This window comes from Eptatretus burgeri, chromosome 15, assembly GCF_056783735.1.
Source record: "Eptatretus burgeri isolate ZD-2024b chromosome 15, Ebu_testis_v1, whole genome shotgun sequence".
Lineage (NCBI taxonomy): Eukaryota > Metazoa > Chordata > Myxini > Myxiniformes > Myxinidae > Eptatretus > Eptatretus burgeri.
The window spans coordinates 54,580,816-54,594,643 of record NC_140975.1 but is presented as its reverse complement, the minus strand read 5'-3'; the positions used below and the strand labels follow the sequence as shown (position 1 = coordinate 54,594,643).

The 13,828-nt window shown below is 43.8% G+C and overlaps 1 protein-coding gene across 2 annotated transcripts in view; it reads left to right on the top strand.

Moving 5' to 3' along the window:
• The window catches only part of LOC147012196 (alpha-N-acetylgalactosaminide alpha-2,6-sialyltransferase 2-like), a 63,922-nt gene extending 53,729 nt beyond the window's left edge, over positions 1-10,193 (top strand). For both annotated transcript variants that reach the window (XM_085856028.1, XM_085856027.1), the window contains exon 9: positions 8,703-10,193. In XM_085856028.1, the coding sequence (XP_085712154.1) occupies positions 8,703-8,903 (201 nt within the window). In that variant the 3' untranslated portion in view covers positions 8,904-10,193. The remainder of the gene's footprint in view (positions 1-8,702) is intronic.
• Positions 10,194-13,828: the final 3,635 nt, after the last annotated feature.

Sequence of the window (13,828 nt, the reverse complement as noted above, 5' to 3'; positions counted from 1 at the left end):
TTTTGGTATGCCCCTCATGTGTGGATGTATACATCGATATACCAGCAAAGGTAGCCGGTGTTGCCGGGCAATGCTGGGTCTCTCCTCCAACACCTTCCCCTCCCTCATCCCACCTCACCACTTCCCTCCCTCATTCTTCCACTCCATCATCCCACCCCTCCCCTGCCTCCTCCCACCCCAGTCCCTCAGACTCCTACCTCATACCTTCCCCTGCCCCTTCCCACCCAACCCCTCCCTCCCTCCGTTAGTTACCAAATGTAGTTGCTTGTGTACAGTTACCAAGTTTCTTGTAGAGCGCTCACCTAGTGGCTTAAGCACTCAACTCAAGCAAGCACTCCATTTGAAACCGTCAATAAGGAATGGTTGGCTTGTCAAGTGCTAGCTAGCTACTTGGTAACTGAACACACACCTGGACATCTCAACAGCATACAGTACATACAAAATGCCAACAAAAGGACATTTTTTTTTATTTTTAGATCCTCGTGGAGGATCTCTAAGTCTTACTCAGGTTGTTGTTCTTCATCTTCTTCTTGTGGACTTTTTTGTTTCACAGCCTACAGTTTTCATCGAAACTTCCTGAAACTTGGCATATATATGTAAAAGTACCCTGCGCAGACAGTAACCATCTCCGATTTTGAAAATTTCTCCTAGAAAAAAAGTTATTACGTCAAAATATCTCCGCTAATGGAAATCGCCTAAAAAATTATCTCTGAAACTAGGCAAGCTTTTTGAATTCTGTTTGCGGGAATCGAACAGGGCATTAGCAGAGATGAATTACCGCACATATGATACATCACTATGACGTCGTATCAATTTTTATGACGTCATTCCTACTTTTTGACATTTTTTGTTTCACAACCCAGAGTTTTCATCGGATCTTCGTGAAACTTGCCATGTATATGCAGAAAGCCCACGCGCAGGCAGTAACTATCTCCGATTTTGGAAATTCTTCCGAGAAAAAAAGTTGACGTCATAATATCGCCGCTAATGGAAATCGCCTATACCATTGTCTCCGAAACTAGGCAAGCTGTTTAAATTTTGTTCGTGGGAATCAAGCTGGGCATTAGCACAGATAATTTATCGCAAACCTGATACGTCACAAAAAAAAAAAAAAATGACCGTTTTTACAGCCATTTTTCCCTGCTGTGCAGGGGTTTGGCTTTTTCTTGAGGCAATGTTTTATGGCCGGATGCCCTTCCTGACGCCAACCCTGGTCGCCTCTTATGACCCTGGTCGCCACAGGGATATGGTACACTTATTCTAACCGGGGCATACACCGGGACCTGTACACTAGTACTCATTTCGCCGACCTCGGAAGGATGACAGGCTGAGTCAACCCCCTGGTGTTAATTCAGCAGCCAACGGGGCTTGAACTCAGGACCCTGGGATCCCAAGCCGCCACCCTAACCACTAAGCCAACACCAGGCTTTGATACGTCACAATGACGTCATATTCGTTTTTATGACGTCATCATTAAGAGGACGAGGATCTTAGCTTATTTGAGCTTGTTTAATAATTGAAGACTTCAAATATAAATCATGACTATTTTTGTTGTAATGAAAATGCAAATTTGCGTTCAGTTTTAAAATGTACATAAACTCAGGTGATGTTGAGTGTACGAAAGTGTATGTGTACATCTCGTATAACTTTAAAGTGTACGTGTACATGATAAATATCTCTGAGGAATTTCCCTGGCGGCCTCCCGACTAATTAATTACGAATGTAGGCATTTCACGACCAAGCCAATTTTAATGTTAGTTCATTTATAAGCCTTGAAAAGTCGGGCGAAAGCCAAAAGTGAAAGAATTATTTTCAATGAAAGACCATGATTTTCTTTCCTCTGCATTATGAGAAAGCGCCTTCATTGGGCGGTGTATATTAGACCACTGCTGTAATCGCCGCAAAAAAAAATAAAAAAATTCATTACCTTGTTTGAGTTGTAATCAAAATGTCATTTGTTTTCTCAAAATGGTACCTTTATTTAATCATCGAAGACGTGTTCAATCTTCAAATGTAAATCAGAGGCCATTGAACAATCAGAGCTATGCGGTATGAAAAAGATGGCGGTGATTTCTGGGTGGCTGAAGGGAAAGGCATGGTCTGGCTAATGGGCTGTGTTTGTGAGGCTGGGAGAGGGAGGGGAAGGCGTGGCCTGTAGAATGGGTGGTGCTTATGACCCACAAACACAAACTCAGTTATGTATATACAGTATATACATATATAAATGTATGTCAGTGTGTCTCCTCCAAAACCATGAAACCGAGTGGCCTGAAACGTTGCATGCATAGTTAAGGAATGCCAGAGAAGTGCATGAGTGAAAATTGGGTGTTTGCGTTTGAAATGAAAGCGAGAGAAGAACCTTCAGAGTGTAGGCTTTATTCCATTTGATTGAAGCCGCTTCTACGGGCACATCAGGGAATACAGGTGCAGCTAGGAGTACATAAGCAGCAATGTATACATGTGCAATTGATCACCGCAAAATAAATCAGCATAAGCACGGAGTCCGATATACTCTCAATTCTCACCATTCAACGAGCACCAAGTGAACCGCCGCCGTAAATGACAATGCCCCTGGGACAATCACCCCGTCCGTGCGGAGACTTGGCTTTATCTATCCCGTGTGCGAGCCGCGCGACATGTGATCACGCGTCACGTCCTTCAATTCACCACATTCTCCCCGTCTTTAAAATGTAACTAGAGGTCCAACTAACGCACCATGATTACTTCAGCACTATAGGAGTATACATTTCAAGCAACGCGAACTATTTAAACTACAGAAGCATACATGCCAAGCAGTGAGGATTATTTTGAGTTGTAGGAGCATGGTAATGAGCATCGATATATGATATAATGAGCATATAGGAGCATGAGCATCGAGGATGCCGATAATCCCCTTTACAGATCGAGTCGGCGAGGGGGTTTTATCCGTCGACCTCTCCGGGAGTAAATGGCGGTTTCACTTGAGGGAGGCTTCCGATCCTCTTGGTGAGCCTCGACTCGTGCCGGGGATGACTCCCCAATCGCTCTCGGGTGGAACGCAGCAGCTCCGTCGCCACCGTTCCCGGGTGGAGTTCCTGGAGAGGGGATGTCAGAGAGAGGAGTGCCAGATGGTGGTGTACCTGCGGGAGGAGTACCTGAGGGAGCCAAATGGCGAACCGACACAGTGGTCTCCCTGCCATCCGGGAGTCTGACATGAGCATACTCTGGATTAGTATCGATGAGTTCAACCCCCTCCACCATGGGTTCATACTTGCTTTGTCGTACCGGGCGTTTCATGAACACTGTTCCGGGATGGGTTAGCCAGTTGGGCACCGTTTGGCCGTCAACATAACGTCGCTGATGAGTAAACATTCGTTCGTGAGGAGTTGCATTGGTGGACGTGCAGAGCAAAGAGCGTATGGAATTCAGAGCGTCGAGAAGGGTAACCTCCCATTGCCCGGGGCCCAGTCCTCTTGATTTCAACGCCAGAGTTACGGCTTTCCAAATGACTCCGTTATACCGTTCCACCTGCCCATTACCCTGTGGGTTGTAACCCGTCGTTCGACTAGTTGCTATGCCGTGCTCTAATAGGAACTGTTTTAGCCCGGCCGACATGAAACACGGCCCTCTGTCTGAATGTATGTACGAAGGTTTCCCAAACATAGCGAAGAGGTCAGAGAGACATTTCACGACAGTGCCCGAGGTCATATCCGAGCACGGAAATGCGAAAGGAAACCTTGAGTATTCATCAACAACAGTGAATATGTATCTGTTGTCTGTCTCGGTCGGCAGGGGCCCTTTGAAGTCGATATTTAGTCTCTCGAAGGGAGAAGTGGCCTTGATCAACCTGCCAGATGCCGCGCCATAGAATCTGGGTTTTAGTTCAGCACAAACAGGGCATGAAGCATTCATTTGTTTAATATCTTCGATAGAATAGGGAAGGTTTTGTCTGCGCACGAAATGTGCCATTCTGGTTACCCCTGGGTGGCAAAGAGACACATGTAGGTCTTGCAAAGCCCGACTGATTGTCGCCGAACAGTAGACCCGAGAGAAGGTATCTGCAGCAGGGTTTTCCCTCCCGGGCCGGTAAACAATGTCGTAACTATAGCAAGCTAGGTCTATCCGCCATCTCATAATTTTTTCATTCTTAATTTTCCCGTTATTTTTCCCATCAAACATGAATGCAACGGATCGCTGGTCCGTGACGAGCGTGAAGTGGTTTCCCAGTAAATAGTGTCTCCATTTACGTAGGGCTTCGACAATAGCGTACGCTTCCTTCTCTATTGCTGAGTGTCTCTGCTCGCTTCCAGAGAGAGTTCTCGAGAAGAACGCGACGGGTCGCCCAGACTGATTGAGCGTCGTGGCGATCGCGTGATCAGAAGCATCCGTTTCCACCACGAAGGGCACCGAGCTGTCGATCGATAATACCACGGAATTACTGATATCATTTTTGAGGCTGTGGAAAGCTTTTACAACAGCGGCATCTGGTGGGAAGTTTTTGCAATGCACTAGGGGATGTATTTTCTCGGAGTATTGGGAGATCCATCTCGCGTAGTATGCGAACATGCCGATCACCCGGCGCATTGTCTGCAGGTCCTGAGGTGGGGGTAGCTCACGAAGTGGGCGCAATCGTTCAGGATCGGGCTTAATCGTGCCGTCGTATATTGTGTAGCCGAGAAGGTCAATTGACCTTGCCGAGAATACGCATTTCTCGTAGTTGAGGGTCAGATTATATTTCCTAGCAATGCTCAAGAATCTGTCCAGATTCATATCATGTTCCCCCCGATCCTTACCGCACACCGTGACATTGTCCACGTAAACGAAAGTGTCTTTGAGGTTTTCATCTGAGATGATGTCGTCCATAACTCGTTGGAAGCAAGCTACTCCATTCGTGACACCGAACGGAATCCTCCTGAATTGGTAGGGGCGTCTACCTGCCTGGAACGCGGTGTAAGGTTTGTCTTCCTCTCGGATGGGAATTTGATGATAGGCGCTTCGCAAATAGATGGTGCTGAATATTTTATAATTGGCCACGCGTTCGACCATCTCGTCTATGCGCGGCAAAGGGTAGGCATCGAGTTGGGTGAAACGAATGACCGTTTGAGAGTAATCGACAACCATTCGTTTCTTATGGTTCTGGTTGTTGGTGACCAACACCTGCGCGCGCCATGGCGAATCGCTCGGTTCTATAATCCCTTCTTCCAGTAATCGCTTGGTCTCTGAAGTGATGAAGTTCATATCGGCAGTGGTATATCGTCGCGATTTGATCGCTATCGGTTTACAGTCCGGCGACAAGTTAGCAAACAGCAGGGAGGACGTTACCTCTGCGGTGGTCAGAGCATTTAAAATTAGACGAGGTTTGCTTCCTCCAAAGGGTATTTCGACGCTCGTGTGATGCTTGAGGATATTATGACCCAGAATTACGTCTGCGCATAAATCACGAAGGACCAGTACCCTTACATCCCGATGCGTGTACCCTTTTACGTCCGATTCAACATTGCAGTACCCTCGTACGCGGGACTGTAGTGATGTGGCGGCCATGCATTCCGTATTGTCTGTCGGGTGAATCTTCCATTTCCTGCCCTTCGCTAGTGAGCTGTTGACGAAACTCTCAGAGCTACCGGTATCAATCAGAGCTTCAGCCATATGCCCGTTAATTCGTACGTTGATGATAGCCTTGGATAGATTCCCCGGTGAGGCTGCAGTTAGTTTCTTTTGTGAGTAGAGAGCGCAGAAGTGGGTTTATTTCTCAGAGTAGATTTACATACCCTGGCATAATGCCCTTTCTTGTCACAATTCATGCATGTGGCATCTCTGGCGGGGAATTTGTTGCGGGGGTGTCTTTTGTACCCACAAAAGAAGCATTTACCAACCGAAGTAGTTGCTGAGGAGTTTGACGAGGTCTGGGTATCCGATTCCTCGGATTTTTCTCCATCCTCTGTGTCAGGGGTGCCCTGTGGGGTTCCTTGAGTTTCCACCGTAGCGGCGTTCATTAGCAGCATCGGTGTCCCATATGACTCAGATTGCTGCTGAGCCGTATCCATTGCTCGAGCCTGGTCGGCTACCTTTTCAAGAGTGGGTTGCGCTTTCTCCAGTAAGTGTTGCCGTATGTGGGCTGATCTGAGCCCTTGGATGAATGCCTCTCGGGTCGCTTCATCTCGGTGTTCCTCGGCGGTTACGGCCCGGAAACTGCAGTCTTTTCCCAACTGCCTCAGAGCTTGCAGGAACTGATCGATGGTCTCCCCGGCTGCTTGCTTGCGTGTGTTGAGAAGATGTCGTATGTACACCTCGTTCTTGCGCTTCACGTAGAGCGCCCGCAGCTCGTCGATCGCTGCATCATAGGTGTCGCACTCCGAGAAGAGCCTGAATACACTGGGCGAGACATGATTCACAAGGGCGGCCAATTTGTCGGCTCCCTCTTCGATGATGGTCAGATAGTGTGAGAAGGAACGGAACCAATGCGACCATTTCATTTCCGAGTCAGTCGCGTTTGGGTCAGCGTCGAACCTCTCTGGTTTGTAGATCTTGTCCATCGTTGGTTGAGAGAGCCGAGAAAACCAAATGGAATAAATTGAAATGAAAGCGAGAGAAGAACCTTCAGAGTGTAGGCTTTATTCCATTTGATTGAAGCCGCTTCTACGGGCACATCAGGGAATACAGGTGCAGCTAGGAGTACATAAGCAGCAATGTATACATGTGCAATTGATCACCGCAAGATAAATCAGCATAAGCACGGAGTCCGATATACTCTCAATTCCCACCATTCAACGAGCACCAAGTGAACCGCCGCCGTAAATGACAATGCCCCTGGGACAATCACCCCGTCCGTGCGGAGACTTGGCTTTATCTGTCCCGTGTGCGAGCCGCGCGACATGTGATCACACGTCACATCCTTTAATTCACCACAGGGTTAATTTAAACACCTCTTTTGAAAATAATTACTGGCCTTATTTAATTTTCCTTTATCAAGGCTCATCCTTGGTCATTTGGGTCATAATTCACCATTTTGAGTGTATAATCAAAATATTGTATCTTATTTGATAAGCGGATTTGGTGGACTAAATAATTTGGTGGTGGATTTGGTCGGAATCCAGAATGAAATCTGAAAATTTATACAAATTAGCAATTTTATTATTATATAACTCAGTGTATTTATTTAAGAAAAGCATTGAGCTTAATTTTTTATACTGTTTGGATGATTTTATTGGGTGAAGAAAAGGTTAAGGAATGTGCAGAAAGTGTAACTTCATTGAGCGCAACAAAAATAATTAACGAACAGGATCGCTGTGCTCTGAAACCTGTTTTTGCAAGCCATGGCAATACAGTCCACAGGGGTCTTTTCTTTTTGGCAATTACGTTTGCAGTTTTCTTTTTCACCATTTTGTGCGATCTGCTTTCATGACAAAATATTAATATAAATGTGCTAAAAGTTGCTGCAATATATTAATAGTCAGCAGTTTCTGCAAGTGAAGAGGTACTTAGCACACACGGATGTGGTACAAATGACTCTGCGGGGTGTGTACATACCTGCATGCTTGGTTACGTGTGTGTGGTGTGCGGGTTTCGTGGGCGCGCGGTCCGAACTTGAACTCGCACCCATGGTGCATGGCGCTGTGGAGGAGCTTGTGCGGCTGTCTCACAAACCATGTGCTTCTGTATGTGGGGAGTGGACATGCCACCGTGCAGTGCAGGTGTGGGGAAATCTGTGCATGTGTGTGAGGGAATGGATGAGTATATCGCTATTGCACGTGCATGGACTGCAAGATTGGAGGAACGTGTATGGGGTGGGGGCATGCATGCAGGCCAGGTCTTTGCCAGGTATATAGCATGGGTTTTAATTTTTAAATGCTCCCATCCAGTTTTATATAGAATACGGCGGTTTAAAAGAAAATGTTGCTGTTTGGGTGTGTTTTATGACCCCGATACGCTGCCCCCCCCATCCCCTCATGCTGCCTCCCGCTCCCTTCACGCTGCCTCATTCTCCCCTCCCCCTCACACTGCCTCCCCCTCCCCTCTCACTGCCTTCCCTTCCCTCATGTTATCCTCTTCCAACCCCCCCCCCCCCATCCCCACCACCACACAACTCTATCGAGGTCGAGGAGATTCAGGGGTGTCAAAGAATGTGCGAATTGGACAAATGAAAGCTTCTTTTTTTCAGCATTCGTAACTGCTGCTCAGATAAATTCCACCGTTCGTCTGAGGTTCAGAGATTCCAGAGCTCCGTGTATGTGTGGAAATTAAATGAAGGCACAAACACTGGCACGGCATTTTTGACGATTGAAGGAAAACACCCTTCTTTCCCTTCCCTCACGCTTACCTTTTTCCCAAAGACCCTCCACCACCCACTGACGTCTCTGGGCGTTATCCGGGAATTTAGTGTAACCCATGTGAACATGATGTTTTAACGTACCTAATTTCGTTCAATCCTGTCCGAATGCGGCTAGAAGGGGACCGTTCCCCTTTCTCCCCACTTTCCCTTAAGTCCCCCTATCAAACGCATGTCCAGAACATCCCCCTTCCCTTCCCCACCACCCCTTCTCCCCCATCCTCTTCGCTCCCTCCCCCCATCCTCTTCGCTCCCTCCCCCTCCTGGAGTGTATAGCGGTGTGGTGAGGTCTCGCTCTCCCCTCCTTTCCTCAACCCATCCTCACTCCCCCTCCTCTCTCACCCCATCTTAATATTGCCATCAGCAATTTGATTAGCATTTTCTTGTCGGTATCCAGGTGTCTGCATTTGGCTTCCTCACCGAGAACTATGCTAACTTCTCGGACCATTACTACGACAAGACTTACAAGAAAACGGGGTTTTATGCCAACCACAACTATAATAAGGAGATGAAGCTCTGGAGGAGGCTACATGACGTTGGTGCAATTTCACTTTTCATGCGGAACAACACAGATGTGGGGCTCTTGCATAAGTCATGACTAAGTCTGTGGAACCGCGGTGCCAAGTGGCTATCATCTCGGTGACAGACCCACTGTACTGTGGGGCTATGTGATTGGTGCACTTTTCTTATACTCAGGACGAGTAAAAATACACTTTTTATGTTGTCGTATCAGGTTGTTGGGAGGTATCAACAGGCTGCAACTGAGATTTTTTTGGTGGTGGTTTGGATGGATATTTCACCCATCGACTCTTCTTTTTGTAAACTTCGATAGCCCAAGCTGTCCTTCCCCTTCCCATTACTTTACAATTGCAGAAATTTATTTGATTAATGATGTTTATTTCAAATATGATCATTGTTAAAGCTAAGTAATGGTATTGTCACTCATTTTGGTTGCATGGTATTTTAATCTGAAAAATGTTTTGATTAGGGATGGGGTTTCTAATTAAAAAAAAAAATAGATGAATTGTGGTATTATTTTGAATGGGCTAAACTTTGATTATGCAAAGAAAAAGGCATTTTCATTGTCCTGATTAGAAGGAACAATGTTCTATGACAATTTGCAAGTCTTCAAAATATGTTGATTAGCAATGCTTACAGATAAAGAGAAAAGTTAAACATTTTGAATTTTTAAATGTACATTCATTAAAGGATGTGACAGTTCTAAGTGAAGCTGTTAAAATGTATGCAATCTCTCGTTTAGTCCAATTACATTGTCTCTGGACAATGCAATCAAACTGCGACCATTCGATGCAGAGCAACGATTAATGTCCTAATATAAGATGCAATGACATCTGGAAGCTTATGACTTGCTTTTTATGAAAGCGACATCTAATCGTGGCAAGTGATAGACAAATGTTAGTGACCACAGTGCGATTATTGCAGGTGACAATTGTCTATACACATGCATTCTGTATTACTTCTGTCGATATGAAACAAAGCTGTTTCATGACCACACCCAAATTGTATCCTTTACAATTTCATTGAAAATTATGTCCATAGCCGAAGGTATTGTTTTGGGGTTGCCCGGCCGGCTTTCCGTCCGTGATGGCTGAAGGGATCCAAGTCAAACTTGGTACAAGTATGTAGTCTTATGATGCAAAGACGAACTGATTATTATATTTCAGCATCACAGGTCAGAGGTCGTGATATTTGAGAACAGCTGAAGGAATTTAAATGAAAATTGATAGTATGTATAATGATGTAATAATGTGGGCAGAGACACCGATTGATGTTGAGTGCTATTCTGATTTTTTTACTAAGACAATAACTTGTGAACCACTGAAGGGTTTTCAACTGAACTTGATGCCAATAAACTGTAAAACAAAGATTAACCGATTCGATTTTTGCTTCAAAAGGTCAAAGGTCATGTACCCTTTGAAAATCATTTGGCAGACACCCCATTAGTTCTGATAATCTGACCTCTTTTTGCTCTCTCTCTCTCATCCTTGTGACCTCTGAGATAAAATATAACAGGAGGTTGACATTAACAGGTTAAGGCATAGCCAGAGACGTATTTGCATCAAATTCTACGTAATAAAATACTAACGCCTACCATGAGGTTTTCAATGAGGAAAACCAAATTACAACAAGTAGAGGTACATTCAAAGTACACTGTTCCGATGCCAAATAAATAAACCAATCCTCCAGCGTGCAACATTTCGGTGCCCCGGCGATGCCACCATGCAGTACGTAGAGACAGAAATGGGAGGGAGCGGTGTACAATAATGTTTAATTAAAATAAATAATAATCATGAAGTAATTAATTTCTTTATCAATCTTCTTCTTCTTCTTGCATATGACAACTTAGCTGCTGGGGTAGCTATCATTTATTGGAAGTATAACTGTCACTGATGCAGTGCCCCTCTACCAGTATACAGTGGTACCCATTTTGCTGACCTCAGAAGGATGATAGGCTGAGTCAGCCCCCTGGTGTATTAATTTAGTAGCCAACGGGGCTTGAACTCAGGACCCTAGGATCCCAAGCCACCACCCTAACCACCAAGCCAACACCAGGCTGCTCTTTATCAATTGCCAAATAGCATACCAAAACCACCAGTGTCTCATCCGAATCTGTAACTTTTGGTAAATTAAGTAATTCATCAAAAAATTAACAATTCAAAAATACCCTTGATAGCCAAATCACTTCACGTTTGTCCACAAATCTCAGCTTTCTCACTCAAAGGATGGCTGAGGTATCGCCCAAACAAAAGAAACGGACAGAGTAAAAACCAAGTACTCCTTTCGTTCAGCGCCGGGTGATGTCATGCATCGCCTGGTTATGGAATTGGGAAGCAGCAGTGTACTATGCTTGAACATGCCACTCAATTTATAAATGTAAAATTCCATTCGGAGGTTCTAAATGCAAGCAATGCTGATAAGTTTTATTATGAACTTCTACATCACAGAAAATCAAATAGCAAAACTCCAGTTAAAAGTTTTTTTTCTTGTGACATGGTTCTCTTTGAAGAGCATTGTAGGTATTGTGCCAGGATCACGTGGGTGGAAGCATTGCAGCAAAGGATTTTATTCCTAGTCGATGTTTTCAAGTCCCTAAACACAAGGAAGAACAGACATGCACGTATGAGAAACAGACGTACAATGTACCTTTCATGAATGGATCGATTCAGATATGTAGTCAGTACTTTTCTTAACCATGCTGTTATTTAACATGATTGAAAAAGTTTTTCAGAGCTTAAAAATTAAATAGTTGACTGTACTTAGAGCAATCATTGAAATGGAATTAAATAATTGCTCTGTCTGTCAAATTAATGGATTTCATAAGGTGTGGAAATAACTTTAAAGTAATGAGCCGTCATCCTTTTCAAACAAAGGAATTTTCAGTTGGAATGACTTCCACTTGTTTTAACTTCATGAAAATGAATTATGTTAAAAATAAATAACTGCATGCAAACACCATTTTCACAATAGCCTGTGTGAATCTTTGTTTGGAAGGTTCCAGAAGGTTATAGAATGGCAGAGGTAGCAAACACACCACACCAAGCTGTCTTTTATGGGTTTCATTCCCAACTAGACTATAAACCGGTCAGACAGGTGTTTGGAGGACAGGGTCCAATGGTGCCTTTCATGAAGAGCAACCAAGTTGTGAATTTAGGAGGGAGAAAGGGGGAGAGGTACTATATTTGATTGCTGGATGGTAGCTGTAAATGATTGTTGGGAAGATATATTTCATCATAAAGTAAAAAGCAGCACAACAAGCAGGTCAAAAGGAAATGTTCAAAACTTTTTTTGACCAACACCTTTTCTCTGATGGCTATTCCACAAGAAAAACGGTTCACCGTTTATTCCTGATACTTGAAACACCCTGATATCCACGCCTGAAGAAAATGAATTTTTTGGAATCTGCCCACATCTTACATCCAATCATGATGAAACTTTATTTAAAAAAAGAACTAAAACGAAATTCTCCATGGGTAGGTGCTCCTATGCTGAATGTTTTGTCACTCAAGTGGTTATGGAGAAAACGGTGAGAGAGAAAGAAAAATAATTGAGTGAAGAAAAGTTCCTACTACGTAAAACACCCTGCAATCCATGCCTGTAAAAAATAGATTTTTTTTGGAACGCCAGCTGCATTTTCTATCTAATTATGTAAATTTGTAGCTTTTACCATGGAACACATTTCTTGGATCAACTTGGTTGTGGGATGGCTTTGAAGGCCATAGAATAAATACAAGGTGATGAGTCTTTCCTTAGTGTTGGAAAAGGAGGTGCACCAAGCACACTCCACTTGGTGCAAATTTTCCAAGCCCAAACCAATTAAAAAAAAAAAAAACAGTTAAAGGCAGGAATACAGAATCCATTTCCTGAAATTTTCCAGGAAAAAAAAAAACACTAGCTTGGGCTCTATTTGTTTGAAAGCTTTTCTTAGCTAAAGTTCGAGAAAATTAAGACTAGCACAATCCCTAATCTCCACCACATGTGGCATCAGCGGTATGGCACAATCGACAACATAGAAGATAATGAGCACTAAACTAGACTGAACTTTGTGTTGACCAGAACTTTAAGTGGAGTCCTTTTTCATCCCATACAAACAAAGGCCTTGGCTGACATTCCAAAATATGGTCAAGAATGTTTGTGGACACCTATTACTAGCAAAAAATAAAATAAAATCAAAATGTCATGAGTATAGAAGGTAATAGGTAAGATGAAAGAGAAGACCACAAATTAAAAAAAAAAAATTTACATGAAAAAAAAAACCGTTCCATAAAAAAATAGAGGCCACTTGGTAGAATACATACCTCCACCACACAATGCCTGATCCAGCAGAACATAATTGGGCCCAATAAATTTGTGGAACATCATGCTATATATCGGTTTAGCCCCATCTCTCAATGGTGAAGAATCACTTAAAAAAAATTATTGTAGCTGGATGCAGATCTTCATCAAAATCGAATAAGTTTGTCCTTCACACATCCAACCTACCCACCAAGTTTCATCCAAATCCGACCACAAATTTGAGATCTGCACACAAACAAACAGGGGTGAAAACATACCTCCTTCCACCGTTGGTGGCAGAGGTAATAAACAGGGCAGAATTGAGGGATGATACAAATTGATACAGAATTACTTTCTGTAGTATATTCATGTTAAATGACTCAATGTAAACAAAAGTGTTTTCAATGTTGCCAATTTAATGAACACACTAAATACAATCCCCAGAGATTCTGGTATTCTCCCCCTTCCCCTCCCCACCCCCCCAAATTATATAAAATGAGGAACTGCATGTCACTCAATATCTGATTCAATAAACTTTTTGAGGGCTCACTTCAACTTTACATTGTTTTCTGCATCATTTTTTTTTTTTGTATACCTTGGTCGAGGCTCGTATGAGAGCTAACACACAACTCACAGCAAGGAGGCATGAGACAAGAGGGGCGGGAGTGGAAGGGACAAAACAGTGGGGAACAGACACATTAGGTGAACTGTGGAAGGGAGAGGGATGGG